Source organism: Uranotaenia lowii, chromosome 2, assembly GCF_029784155.1.
Source record: "Uranotaenia lowii strain MFRU-FL chromosome 2, ASM2978415v1, whole genome shotgun sequence".
Lineage (NCBI taxonomy): Eukaryota > Metazoa > Arthropoda > Insecta > Diptera > Culicidae > Uranotaenia > Uranotaenia lowii.
The window spans coordinates 365,896,770-365,912,101 of record NC_073692.1 but is presented as its reverse complement, the minus strand read 5'-3'; the positions used below and the strand labels follow the sequence as shown (position 1 = coordinate 365,912,101).

At 34.6% G+C, this 15,332-nt stretch overlaps 1 protein-coding gene across 1 annotated transcript in view; it reads left to right on the top strand.

Moving 5' to 3' along the window:
* LOC129742912 (roundabout homolog 1-like) overlaps window positions 1–12,770 on the top strand; it is a 473,757-nt gene extending 460,987 nt beyond the window's left edge. Inside the window, exons 10-12 of the mRNA XM_055734853.1 lie at window positions 304–1,329; window positions 11,202–12,047; window positions 12,155–12,770. Of these exons, the coding sequence (XP_055590828.1) occupies window positions 304–1,329; window positions 11,202–11,558 (1,383 nt within the window). The 3' untranslated portion in view covers window positions 11,559–12,047; window positions 12,155–12,770. The remainder of the gene's footprint in view (window positions 1–303; window positions 1,330–11,201; window positions 12,048–12,154) is intronic.
* The last annotated feature ends 2,562 nt before the right edge of the window (window positions 12,771–15,332 follow it).

The following is a 15,332-nucleotide window of genomic DNA, read 5'->3' as shown; positions in this document are numbered from 1 at the left end:
AAATTCCTTTCCTGAACTGAAAATTTTACTTGGAAAAAATCTCCATAGAGGAAAAATTCTCCATAAATAACTTCTTGAACTTTGAACTATCATTTCAATTTTGAACTGTTTCCAAATTAAAGCAATTAATATCCAAACTGCCCACCTCAGCCCTTCCAACGCCCCCCAAAATTCAAAATTTTGCTCTAAACGCCCTCCTGGGGGCGAAAGGGTCCATTTTGAAAACCACTGGTATAGATAGATCGATACATTATTAATGAACAAAAAACTTAATCAACACTTTTTATTTTCATCTTTTTTCAGATACTCGAGCTAATTGACATAGTTCCGCTATCATCAACTTCGGTCCGGTTAGAGTGGCTCCTCCACATAAGCGGTTCCGATCAGTACGTTGAAGGTTTCTACGTCCGCTACCGGGAACTTCAGGATTCGCGCTCCACTAATCGATACAGTATGCTTTCGATTCCGAACAACGAAATGGAAAGCCACATCATCAGCAATCTGAGCAAATTCACCAAGTACGAGTTCTTCCTGACACCGTACTTCAAGAATCTCGAGGGGCAACCGAGTAATGCTCGGATTGTTCAAACCATGGAAGATACCCCGTCGACTGCTCCAGTTAACGTTCAAACCGGAATGCTGAATCTAACGGCCGGTTGGGTTCGATGGGGCGCCCCTCCTAAGGATCAACTCAACGGAGTCCTCCAAGGATACAAAATTCAGGTCAAAGCTGGTAACATTTCCAAACTATTGGCTCAGATGACCCTTAATGCCACCACGAATTCTGTTATGTTGAACAACCTGACAACGGGTTCTGGTTACACCATTCGAGTGGCCGCTTTCAATCGAGTTGGACTTAGTCCTTATTCGAAATCGGTCCACCTGGTGATGGATCCCTCGTTTGTGATCGTTCCTCAAGGTGTTCACAATAGCTACAACGACTACGAGGACTTCCGGCATCACAATTTCCTTCATGAAACGTGGTTCATGATCTTCGTGGTTCTTTCCCTCTTCATTATTCTTCTATTCACAATCATTGGAGGAGTCATCTTCTTTAAGAAGCGTCAAGGACTTGGAAAACCAGTGGTAACAGTACCGATCGGAGCGAGACGTGATCTACCTAACGCTTTGAGTGTCACTCGAAAAGATAACGGAATTTGGATTGATCGGGGCTGGAGGACTTGTGATACGGATAAGGATTCTGGGTTGAGCTCGATAAAACTGCTGGAGGGAAATCAGATTTACCCGAATCAGGCGCTCTCCGATGGAGGCACTGAGTACGCCGAGGTAGATCCACGGGGGATAACCTCTTTCTACAACTGTCGGAAGGTGAGTGATCAAAAAATTATTAACATAAAACGTTTCATTCCAATGCATCATATGATGTTTGAAATACTTGAAAAAATACGTAATTTTGAAATCTCTCTGCAAAGCATTATGCTTAAATGTTTAAGAAAGACTTGGACGTATTCAACTATTTCCAATTTCCAAGTCAATGCTCCGAAACTCAAGACACAAGTATTAATGGCATAAATTTTAAATTTATCAATACGCTTCAAAGTTGCTCATGCGAAAACAATTTTCTTGACAAATTTGACAAAAATTAAAGATTCAATGAGTCTAACAATTGATGTATCCGCAAACTTAAACTAATAATCGAAACTTTGTTTAACTAATAATTTAATTAAATATTGATTTACTTCCACAATTATAATCATTTTTAAAAACTTTTAGTTGTCAATTCAAAAATAAATGTGTTGTTACAACACGGCTTGAATTCTTTTTTATATCAACTTACCAACAAAATAACCCAGCTTTGCTTAAGTATTGATCAAAATAATTGATATTTCAAATCCCGATCTCTTCATGTTTTCATTCTTTCCCAAAATGGAGGGAAGAGGGCTCTCATACAAAATAAATAAAAGTATGACACAATCTAACAATTTTTAGAAACTACTGAGCCAATTAACGTGATTTTTTTGTAGCCGTTTTTAATACCGGGAATACATCAAATATCTCCAAATCTAAAATAAAGGGGAGCTCCTTTACTAAATTATCCAAAATTTGACACAACTCGAACAATTTTCAGAAAGTATCGAACTGCTCAACGTAAAATTCGGTGTGAAGCCGTTTTCAAGACCGGAAATGATTTCTGTAACATTTTCAAACCCCTCCGAATCGGAAAATTGGGGGGAGGAGAGCTATTTTTAATGAAACCAATATCTTAGTGTTTTCATAAAGTCTGTTTTTTTTTCTTTTCTTTTTCTGGGATTTTCATCCTGTGCGGATGATTCATCCGTTAATAAAGTCTGGTATATTTTAATTTTTTTTTTCAAATTTGCCTGTATCTTAATACTCCTCCAGCTTAAAAAAGAGGTATTTTTTTATTTAAGGGTTTTTTTATTGAATTAAATATCCCTCCTATTTTCTTCAAAAGTGTGGCTCCTCCTATCTTAAAACCTTCAAGTTACGTTGAGACTCGAGACAATCTAGAAGCTTAGATGCCATGAAAACTAGTTCGCTTTTGAATAATGTTAAAATTTAATTTAAAAAGAAGTTTATTTTAATTAAAATAATTTTAACGAACTCAATTTTTTATGGAAGGGATATCGAAGCACACCGAATCAGCTAGTTTTGTATAAAAAGTAATATTTGGATTTTGCATCGACTTGGAATTTTTTGAAACACTGAGAATAAATGTAAGCAATGGTCGTAGACACTTGGCGGGTTTTGGGGGTTAGCCCCCCCCCCCCCCCCCCCATGTGGGTCCATCAACAGCTTGCGAGGTATTCTACTATACACTCAAAATTTCTTGTTTTTAATCATACTTTGAAGATGGAGTAATATCATTCGATGTTAAGAATCTTGACTGAGAAATGGTTTCAAAACCTTGAAAACTAATCCGAGGTTCAGAACTCAGCTAGAGTTTAAAAAAAAATCACTTGTTGGTAATAATTAATATCTGAATACTCAATTTTAAATAAGATTTAATTGGATTCTAGTTCCTAATAATCAAAATCGGAATGAAATTTGTGTTTTCATACTTCGGATTATGTATCCAGTTTAGGATTCTTGATTTTAGTTTCGAATCATCATAAAAATTTGAAACAAAAAATCATGTTCAGAATCATCGTATAAGTTTTTAAAATTTAGATTTCCTTGTTTGGTTCAAAATTCCGATTCAGATTCAGCTCGTAAATGAGTTCCAATCAGAATAAAATTAACAAGATTAACTATAAGGTAAAGGTATGGTTTTTAAATTTCCAGATATCGCAGGCTTATAATTCTGATTGTTAGTTCGATTTTAAAGTTTACCCAAAGACAGTTTGTTTGCACAGTTCAGCTGAAAATGACATAAATTAGTTTATTCTGCAAGTTTTGTCTTATGAAAAACTTATTTAAAATAAACATCCACAGGAATTGATTTTCAATGAAAATTGATTAAAGATAAAGGAATATGTAGGGTAACGGACTTATTTTGGACCGGGTACATATTTTGGACCACCTTGTAGCTTTTTGCCGATATTTCTCTCATAAATCATGTTATTCAAAAAATTAATGTACAAATATAGTTAAAGCTACCTCTTATAATTCTAATCACATCTAAAATTTTATTTAGTAAGCTGATAACGGAGAGAAAATTGCAAATCAAGTTTTGATTTTTCACAGTTGGACCGAATCAGGGCCATTTCAGGAGGACGTGCCATTAATGAAGTCAAATTTCATGAGGTTTGCTGCATAGCTGTGATGAATTTTACAAACACAAACATGTACACAGCTATGATAAAACACAAGAAATCTGTTTTGCAAGCTCGAAAACGCAAAATAACTGGTTTTAATAGCAATTTGACCCATGTCGAAAATAGGTCCTACATTATTCCTTAGTGACTTATTTTGGACCACTCAACATAACCAGGGTATTAAACTTGCTGTTAAATATTGCTGAACGTAATAAGACGTTGTACGACGATATGAAAGAATTATGCTCATTTTTTCAATCATTCATCATAAATAAAACTTGGAATTTAAGCATGATTCTATTTAATCAACTCGCCAAAGCCCAAAATCGCCATTAGACGAGGTTCAATTTAATCGGCATAAAACCAAGCCAATCATAGTTTTAACTTACTTTTTGTGCACTATGCTTGAAGTCACGTTAATTTAACAATCTACATCAATGGCAACTGTTTGATGAACAGTTGTTAAAAGCTACAGCTTAAAGAAGCCTCAAAACATGAAAACTTGGACTTGCACCAATTTTTGATTAGGTCATTGATTTTTATGCTGCATGAAAAACTATTGAATGTTTGGTCTAAAAGTTTCAACCATTTAGGATTGCCAGTAAAAAGAGTGCATTCAGGAATGATTTTCGAGGAAAAAAAACTTGGGTAGGTAGAAGAAACGAAATAGTCTAAAGGAGGGGTTTGAAAAAAAAAGACGACAAATCGGCAAATATGCAACGAGTTTAATTTTTGTAACAGTTGAAATATCTCAGTTAATATTAGAACAATTTTATCAAATAATATATTCAATTATAGCTATATATGTTTCAAAACTTGGGAAAAGGTGGTTGAAATGTGTAAATTTTAAAAGCCTAAAAAAAGTTCTAAAAATCTAGTTTTTCAGCCCCTGTGGTTATGCAATTTAAAAAAAAACTGTTGGAAAATTACTCCAAAGATACATTTTATCCTAGAACAAACTTAAAACTGAATTATTGAGAAAAAAAATCTGGCTTTTAGATGGCTAAAAAGATAGCATAAATCTCGCACTTTTTTATCTTTTTGAATCTATCTACAGAACTGAAGCCAAACCAAATCCACTAAGGTTTTGGAAGTCAAAATGCATCAATTGATGTCGCGAAGTTTATGATGTCAGACTTTTTCAATTTATCATTGGGTCACCTGAAGGAGATTTGCGTTCTGAAAATTGAACCTAAAGATAAGCCAACTGGTCAGTATTGAACACTGCAGAACAAATTTCGTCGAGATTTCAGTCAGAATTTTCATAACATTTGGAAAACACTATATAACAGAGGAATTTTGCTGTTTTTAATCTATTCTTATCGAACAAACAAAACTTGACTAGTTTATTACAATAAAAAAAGACAAAATTGTCTGAATAATTTGCATAATTGCGCATAAATCGCTGTCGAAATTAAGCAAAATTTAGAAAAAAAAATATTAAGTTTAAGGGTGGTCCAAAATAGGTCCAAAGGGTGGTCCAAAATAGAAACCTAGTGGTCCAAAATACTGACCAGAGTAATGATTGAAGAAACGTGTTTTCAGGCTTAAATCTTGTTACATTGCAACAAACGACGATAATTTTCGATAGAAAAAGCTTTGATCTTCATAATGAACGGATAAAGCAGTCGAAAATTCTAACATTTGCTTTTTTATTCCGGAAAAAGGCTTGGCCACTTCCCAAAGTGGTCCAAAATAGGTCCGTTACCCTATATTCTCTCAAAGAAATTGCAAAAATTTAATCTTTTTCTTTTAATTTTAAATATTGGATTTATTTAAAGATTATTTTTATTCGAAATTGAATGCTTCCTTAAAAAACACTTATTGTAAGTTTAAAATCAATAAGCAAAATTCAGCTGGCCAGATATATCGGATTTCTTTTTTTGGAATATCAAACAAAAAATTCAAATCAATCCAAATCATATTTGTTTTTAAAATTTGTCGCACATTGATGAAATTTTTCAAGTAATATTTTTTAAAATGAACATGAGCGATTTTTTTTTTGGGAGCCTGAAATTCGATTCAAAATTTGGTTATCTGGTCCAGATTTCGGTTTGATGATTTGAAAATAGAATGCCCAAGTATTGCAAGGTTTAAGAAAATAACCTGGATTTTCCCGGCCCACATACGAACGGAAGTACTTTCGGCAATCTTAAGCTAAGTTTTCCAAATTTTGATGCATATTTTAAGATCTGAACCATTGATGAAAGTAAGTTGTTGCAGTATTTTGTTGCAAAATGATTCTCTATACAAAACCTAATCATCATTTGAATGGTTTGAGAATGTATTTTCAAAAGCTTACATTAGACACGAGAATATTTTATTGTTGAAAACTTAAAAATTAATAATCAAATAGTATTTACAATTAATGTTTTTAATTTTTTTATTCATGCATTGTTTGAGCAAAAATGAAAATGTCATGGAAAAAAAGGTCACAAATCCACTGCTCCCCCTCTGGAGTCAGTTTTTTTCACGGCCTTAATGTTAGCCTTCACGTTTCAGTTAACACAATTGCATGCTTCTGGCATGAAATCATAAATTAAAACAGTAGATTAATTCTTGAAAATTTTCGTATTAACTCATGTGAAAAAAGAGCAACTTAAAAGTACAACTCGGTACCGCCTTTTTTTCGTTTCGTTTAAGTTTATGGTATGCCCTAAACACGCAGTTTCAACCTTTCATCCATCATCCATCCATTTTTTGCCGAAATTCTTAGCTTATTGAGCTTGAAGGTGCTTTGAACTAAGTATGGAGAACTTATAAGCAAGTTTAATACGAAACTTATTCAAACATCGATTTATTTTCAAAAGAAGGTGTTTTTTACAACATGCCGTCCTTCCAAATGCCAATTTTTTGTAAATCTGAATTAACAAAATTTGGGCATTTGAATGATGAAATATCATATAAACACCTTCTTTTAAAACTAAATTGATATTTTTAAATGCTGAATTTATCGATTATCTGATGATATTTCAATTTTAGGAAAAAAAAAACCATTTAAGAGTTTAAAAATGTTGAACTCCTCCAAAACTTCTGCCGGTCCAAAACCTGCCCATTATTTTTTAATAATTTTTTTTTCGTTTTTGTTTTACAATATTGTACATTATTTTCGTTTGTAGAACAACACATTTCACTTTTAATTCAATTTGTTCTTATTTAAGTATCTGAAAATTTATGTTTTTGGGGTCCTCCAGAGGAAAACGTTCTCCCGGATAAAAAAAAAACATTGCACGCACAATAGGGAAAACGTGTTCGAACCGCGAAGAAATTCAATATCTTCCCTTTTATAAAATCTATGAAAAATCCATATATTTACTTTTCTTCTGTGACAATGTCCGGAAAATCGATTGGGCAGAGCTTCAGACACCGGACTAGCTTACGAACGGAAATATAGTGCCTTTTTAACCCCTAATTCCCTTATATTTTGTAAAAAAAAGCCAGAAAAACAACATTTGGACTAGGAAATTTATTAGGAAATATATATAGTGTAATTTTTTTTTTTTCAAGGAATCAAAACAAGGCTGTTTCAGCTATCACACGCTTTACAAAATGAAGATTTTACCCTCGATTCCCTTATATTTTTGTGCCATTGTGAACAAAATGAGATTTATCTTGTTTGATTTTTTTTCAAGAAATTGAATGAAGGCTATTTGAGCCATCACACGCATCTGAAACTGGAGCTTTGGCAGTTTTTACCCTTGATTCCTCTACATTTTTCAATTAATTGAGAAAAAAGGATGTTCGAACTTGATCATTTAGAATCAACTCAGGCGTATCTTGAGTGATTATATTTTACGAGTGAGAGATATTTTTCCGAGAAATCGAATGAAGGCTATTTGAACCACCGCACGCATTGGAAAATGGAGTTTTGGCTGTTTTTACCATAAATTCTCCTCCATTATTCAGTTATTTCAGAAAAAAAAACAAGTTCTGCCTTGAAAATTCTGAACCAAATGTTTTCCGAAGAATCGAACGAAGACTATTTGAGTCACCACACGCATCGCGAACTGGAGTTATGGCTGTTTTTACCCTCTATTTCTCTACATTTTTCAATAAATTCAAAAAAAAATAGATTTTATGTACAGGACAGTTTAGGAGCTAATAAGTACTATATGGTGGGATTTCTTTAGGAATCGAATGAAGGCTATTTGAGCCATCGCAGCGATAGGAAAATTGAGTTAGGGCAGCTTTACCCTCAATTCTCCTATAGTTTCAAATATTTTAGAGAAATGCATGTTTTGACTGTAAAATTTCAATCCTAATTAGATTTTTTTCCGAGAAATCGAATGAGGGCCACCGCAAGCTTCGCAAAACGGAGTTATGGCTTTATTATTGAAAAAGTGTAGGGAAATTTAGGGTTTATAAAGCTATAACTTTATGTTTCGATGCTTGCGGTGGTTGAAAAAGCTTTCTTTCGATTCCTCGAAAAGAATCACACAAGATAGGTCTTACTTGATTCAAAATTTTGAAGTCTAAGCTTACTGTTTTCATGAAAAATTCAAAAATGTAGGGAATCGAGGGTGAAATCAGCCATTTCTCCGTTTTACGAAGCGTGCGGTGGCTAAAATTGCCTTCACTAGATTCCATGGAAAAATCACACTAGTTGAAGTTGAAGATATTGAATTTCTTCGCAGTTTATACACTTTTTTCCCCATTTTGCGTTGGATGAAGCACAAGTGGAAACTAAGAAAGTTTCTAAATTCATCAATTATAGCATGTTTAATAGAAACGAGTTTGAATGAAGAATTAAGAATAACGCAATGTGTTCAATCGGAATTTAGTTTTTCCTAAAAAAAATGAAATCAAAGAAATCAATACTGATGTTATGAAATCGCTTGGTACATCTTTGTACCTGAAAATGATCACATTTTCATATGTGATGAAAGAAATTAGAGAAACATGAACTATCAAAGAACGAAAGAACATAAGCCGTAAATATCATGAAAATTTCGAAAAAGATACAACGGCTCACCGACAGGACTTGAACCTGCAATCTCCGCTTCGGTACAACGGCGCGTTAGCCAATTCCACCACGGTGAACGTGATGGAACCGGCGAACACGAGCAATCGAGCTCTGCCGATCAACTGCTGGACCTTCTATCGAAACACCATGTATATCCCGCATGTGATCTTTCCCTCTATTGATCTCTCTTGTTTCTCTAACCCCACCCATCGACTCGGGATTTTAGCCGAGCGAGCACATGGTCGATTGCTTCGGGTTTGCCGCAACTTACGGTCAGATGAAGAAGCAATCAGTGCCGCTCAAGGTTCCGAGCAGACCAGTTACACAGGGAGGTGTTGCTCTGTTGAAATCAATTGGCTAACGCGCCGTTGTACCGAAGCGGAGATTGCAGGTTCAAGTCCTGTCGGTGAGCCGTTGTATCTTTTTCGAAATTTTCATGATATTTACGGCTTATGTTCTTTCGTTCTTTGATAGTTCATGTTTCTCTAATTTCTTTCATCACATATGAAAATGTGATCATTTTCAGGTACAAAGATGTACCAAGCGATTTCATAACATCAGTATTGATTTCAACAGAGCAACACCTCCCTGTGTAACTGGTCTGCTCGGAACCTTGAGCGGCACTGATTGCTTCTTCATCTGACCGTAAGTTGCGGCAAACCCGAAGCAATCGACCATGTGCTCGCTCGGCTAAAATCCCGAGTCGATGGGTGGGGTTAGAGAAACAAGAGAGATCAATAGAGGGAAAGATCACATGCGGGATATACATGGTGTTTCGATAGAAGGTCCAGCAGTTGATCGGCAGAGCTCGATTGCTCGTGTTCGCCGGTTCCATCACGTTCACCGTGGTGGAATTGGCTAACGCGCCGTTGTACCGAAGCGGAGATTGCAGGTTCAAGTCCTGTCGGTGAGCCGTTGTATCTTTTTCGAAATTTTCATGATATTTACGGCTTATGTTCTTTCGTTCTTTGATAGTTCATGTTTCTCTAATTTCTTTCATCACATATGAAAATGAAATCAAAGAAAAAGTATGAAAGTTAAATATTCAATGTTCGTGTATTAAAACTGAAATGGAAAATTCAAAGTGCAATATTTAAAGAACCTACCTTTAACTAGGGTAATTTCTTTTTCAATATTCGAGGGAATTTTTTTTTTCGAAAATTTTCGATGAAATATCTGATTTTGTAAATTTTGAATCGAAATGAAAAAAAACAATTCAAAGTTAAAAATAAGAGACAATCCAAGTTGTGAGTGAAGAACTCAAAAACAAAATATTCATTGGAAATTTATTAAAAAAAGAAAGATTATAATGTGATTCTTCAACTTAAAAATGAATCCATATTTAAGTCAGTAATTTTTGAAAAAAGAACAGAGAAAAATTGTCTTCTAGTTTTGATGTTTTTTTTTATTGAATCGGTTTTCTTTTTATTTAAGACAAACACTGTCATAACCAATTTAAACTGTACAGCTGGCTCAGACTTTCTTATTAAATCAGTTTTTGTGGTATCATACGCGTTATTTTTCGAGAAATGGTATTAAATTAATCGTTTTTATTTTAGAAGATATTACTCACTTTAAAAGTTTATAAATAATATCTATGAAATCAATCGGAACACATCGAAGTTGAAGTGCTTTTTAATCAAAATCCGCTTTTATGCAATTATACCCATTTGCCACCAACAAATTTTCATTTTGAGATGATTTGCTCTTGATGATGTGATAAGGAAAATAAAGAGATCCAATTAGGTGAAAGTCAAATAATTTATGAATATATTATTTTTTCCCGTTTTTATGATAAATGTATTCTGGGAAAGTTGGTCGATAGATTTCATGTCTAAAGATCGACCTGGTCTTGTCAGGTCAAACTCTTAAAACAACGATTTTTCATCAGGATAATTATAAGAATAATTAGAACAATTTACAAAATGCATTCATCTATTAATTTTCAATCATTGGATGTTTTATGCGCCTTTGCCTAGTTAATTGAACATTGGAAATGGATTTCCACTCATTATGAGATGATGTTTAACAAAAAGTTTATGACTACCGTATCAACGTTAAACCAAGCAGCTCATACAAATACATATTAAAACTAGCCCCAAATTCGTGACACACTCCATTAAATCATAACCCGAAATCAGGAATTTGTTATTCCCTCATGGAAATTACAATAGAAAAAATAACAAAGTTTGATAATTTTTTGTTTACAAAAATTGCACTAAATGCAGTGCAATGATTTAAATTTTCAAACATCGTTTTCTATTAAAATGAAAACGCAATTCGTCTAACAGTTTCACACATATTTTTGACGGTCGCCATGAAAGAAGAAGCTAGGACCTTAATAAATCAGGCATAAATCCTAAGCAATTTTTCCTATTGCAAAAGTATACTGTAAATACTGCTTGAAAACCTATTGTCTAATTTCAAAATAAAATAGATGATTTTCGTAATATAAAAGAACTTTTCCTTACGATGAATTTTCTCTCCTCTCATTACAGTCACCGGAAAGCCCAACTCCATATGCCACAACGATGATCATCAACGGAATTCCGCACAGTGAGAACGGCGACATCAGCTTTCAGGGTCACGACACCTTCTCGTCTACTTCCTCTAGTTTTAGATCATTCTACGGCTACCCGAGGCCAGTGATCAACAACGGTAGCAATCAAGTTCCTCCCAACTGGGTAGACTATCTTCCTCCGCCACCGGAACATCCTCCGCCGGCACCTCAGCCACTGGACATCAACCACCTAAACCACGTGGTCTATCCCTCGGAGCTGATCGGCGGAACCATGTCCAGCTGTTCCCAGGGAAGTAGTTCCTATTGCTCCCGGCGAACCAGTGGCTACAAGTGAGATCCGGCCCCACCGTCGTTATTCGCCATCAACCACTACCTGATCAGTCGCCCTCGTCGTCGGCCTCAAACGGATTTGTCTCCCTCGGAATCGCTGCTGCTAGCCTAGGATAAACGTTAAAAGATTTCAACCAAAACCCAAAGAAACCAAAAAAAATAATCTAGCAATCGAATTCTACGAGAGACGTTCCCGGGGCAGAGACGACGAGTTTTGTTTAAGAGAACATCTATATTTTTCCATCTTCGCGGTTTTACTTTGTACAGAGAGAAATATATATGTGGGGGAAGAAGGGTTTACTGAAGAAACACTGTACAGAGCATCTTTGTGATAAATTTCCTGAAAGCGCTCACCGGAAGAAGAAATCCGAACAGTACACCCAACCTCCCCCCGAGCCGCGAAAGATCGAACGAGAGAGAAACAAAGACAGACAGACACCTTTACAAACAAATAAAAAAAAAACTTCGGGCTGGAAGCAATTGAGCCCTTTTGGTGAGTTTCTTTTAAAAAATACTATTTTAACAGTATCAAATCAAATATTTTTGGAAGTGTAACTTACTCAAATTTTGTTTGTTTCTTTATTTTTCTTCTGTAACTAGGCAATCGGTCGCCAGTAGCACAGCATTCTCCGGATCGAGCATTCCTGGGGTGGTTCCGCCTAAAGGAACGATTCTTGTGATGAAACTATCGCTCTGCACACTGGGCAAACGTTACCGGACAGCTGAACTTTGAGGAAAGTTATCGCTTTCCTTTTGGGAAAAGTGCCATTGCTAAGTAGAAGGGAAAATCTCCCACACTCGCACACATACACTTAAACACAAAAAATACACAAAAATACACACAAAAAAAATCGTAAAACGCAAAACCCTCGACTCAAACAACTGCTCATAATAAAGGACAATGTATTCAAACACAACCAAACCGCAATTAAATCATCGAACGTACATACAAACACACTTTGAAACTAGTAGTAGTAATAGTAGTGAAAACGACAAAATATAGTAAATTGAAATGAATTTAATTGAACGAAATCCTGACATTGAATCAGTAGCTAGCTTATCGAAACGAAACATAAAACGTAAACAGTGTAAACTAACTTGGACAGACTGCAAATTATTTTCGTACAGTATTGGTAAAAATTCAACATGAAGAGAGTAAAAAATAGGTTGACGAGAGAGAAAAAAAAAGTTAATATACGAAAAATTTCAATCAAGATTCTGCTAGGGTTTATTCTGATGACAGCCTTTCTGAAATCATATTCGAAACTATTAAGTTAAAATATTACTTAAAACAAGTCATCGAGGCAAAATTTGGTTTGATTGTTTATGAAATTATTCCTCTATAAATATGTCATGCTTATTAAAATGTTGAAATTATCATTCACTTTATTTATCTGTTAGTTGATTCTCACTTTTTTTTTTTAAATATGTGAATAATTAAATTTTAAACTTATTTAAAAAAAGTGACACAAATAGAAATTGGTTTGTAAAAGAATTTGAAAATGAGAAAATTATTTGTTAACCCACATACTTGAATCATTGATGCTGTTTTAGTGTGGGAATAATGTAGTTGATTTTGAAGGAATTATAACTTTTTTTGTAATTTCCCACTGTAAATAAATGTATCGTAAACTAATATCCCTGAAGTTATTCAGAGTTTATTATTCAACTAAATGCTAGAAAACATTGGTATCACATGTACATATGTACAGTACACTGAGTCGATTTGAGGTAATTTTTAAATTTCTCAAATTCTAGGATCTAAATAGCTTCGTTTTGGTTCAAAACTCATCCATAATTCTATGAAAAAAAATTAAGTATCGTTTACATGAGTAAATTTAAACACTTATGTTTGTACGGGAAAATGTAATGTTTTGTTCTGTAAAAATCAACATAATTTTTGTCTCTTCTGTAGAATCGTGAATTGGCACTCTCTTAAGGAAATTTTAGCAGAACAACTTTGTCGAAGACCGTAACTTCGTATCTCATTGGGAAAAAAAGTTGATTCCAACAAAATATTGAATTTTTTCATGCAAACATGAATGTTCAAATTTACTATTAAAGCGTTTTTTAAAAATCCTTCAAAAAATCATGTATAAGTTTCAAACCCAAACGAGGCTTATCAGGCCCCAGTGTTTGAGAAAATACCGCACCGACTCAGTCTAATGTTCAGTTTAAACCCGATAATGTCACGAATCGATGTTGTCTGCCCTTTATTTTATCATCGTTTTTGCGCCGATTTTGTCACCAAATTTAATTCAAACCAAAAATTAATAATAAACCATTTTTAATGGAATCGAAATCCAGTTAATCGAATTGGATTCGGTTCCGATGAAGAGAGCAGTAATAAATATGAAAATGATTTATGTTTAAGGTAAATGTACCCGACCTTGGCACCTAAGGCATGGTTTACCCTTTTTTCCAACATTCCAACCTTCCTGTTGAGTGCACCATAGAACATCCTATGAAGAATTTACTTGCTAACTTGCTTAGAGTTCAACAAAAATATGTTTTCTCTATGGATCTTTCATTAATGTGAGCAAAATGTGAGCAAGTACGGTGCTCCAATTACTTGGTCGCCGTACCAATTGTTTGCCGTTTCGATGATCCGTTTCTTGGCCACCAGCAATGTGCAAAAGATCTTTACCAACAATGTTCAATTGACAGTTAACAGAATCGTTGGCTATTTTGAACATAAGGCCATTGACAGAATGACGTCAGCTGAGCGTAAAGTTCTATGCGACGATGGAACACCGGGCTTCACTCATACAACAAAAAGGCTTTCGAAAACGTTGAAGATATTTGGTTGGAAGGGAAGCACAAAATAAGCTTTCATTTCAAAAAGTCGGGAGTCCAGAATTTCCGCATTTTTTTTTTAATTTTAAAAACTTTAAACTTTTTACTTATTTAAACAAAATTATGATTATAAACACCTCAGGTTGTTTCGGAATATTTGAGTATGAAAAAGAATCATTGGTTTATGAATGACAACCAAACCTTCATCAGGGGGACCGATTCAGAAACGAATTACGTACGCGAGTGGTTTGAACTTTCTCTTTTTATGAACATTAAATCTCTTTGATGAAATCTAAACTAACATATTTTGTAAGCAAACTTTTTAAACTGAACACTTCAAAAAATTTCTCCAATATGTATACAGTAAGTTACTTATGAAGGACTAATAAAATCTGAATTAAGCCAATCAATCGAGGAATAGTATTTCAGATGGCATGGGCTTATCTAGACTAGCCCAGGTTTTCAACGTATAGTTTTAAAAAAAAGTTGGTGTGGTCCAGCTACCAGAATACTGAGGTAAAATATCCGTATCTGGCCCCGATTGATTAACATTCCTCGAAATTTTTTAAAGAAATATCACAGTTCATCATTTTTGCGGAGTTTTTTGTGACAATTTGATCAAAATAAAAATCAAGTACTGAAAGGTTTGAGCCGTGTCAAATAAATGAATTATTAAAAAACGACTTGAACGTGGTTGTTGTGAAAGTGGTATTGTAACGTTGAATTCAAATATCTTATTTTGAACAACAAGTTGAGAAAGTGGAGTGCTTCCAGTATCTTGGTAGCCAGATTACGCCTGATGGTGGTACCAGGAAAGACATCGAAACCCGGATCAGAAAGGCCCGATTTGCGTTTGCGAGTCTCCGAAACATCTGGCGGTCACGCCAGATCTCTCTACGAACAAAAATCCGAATCTTCAACTCAAACGTCAAATCCGTATTGCTGTACGGGTGCGAAACTTGGTGCACATATGCGGTGACGA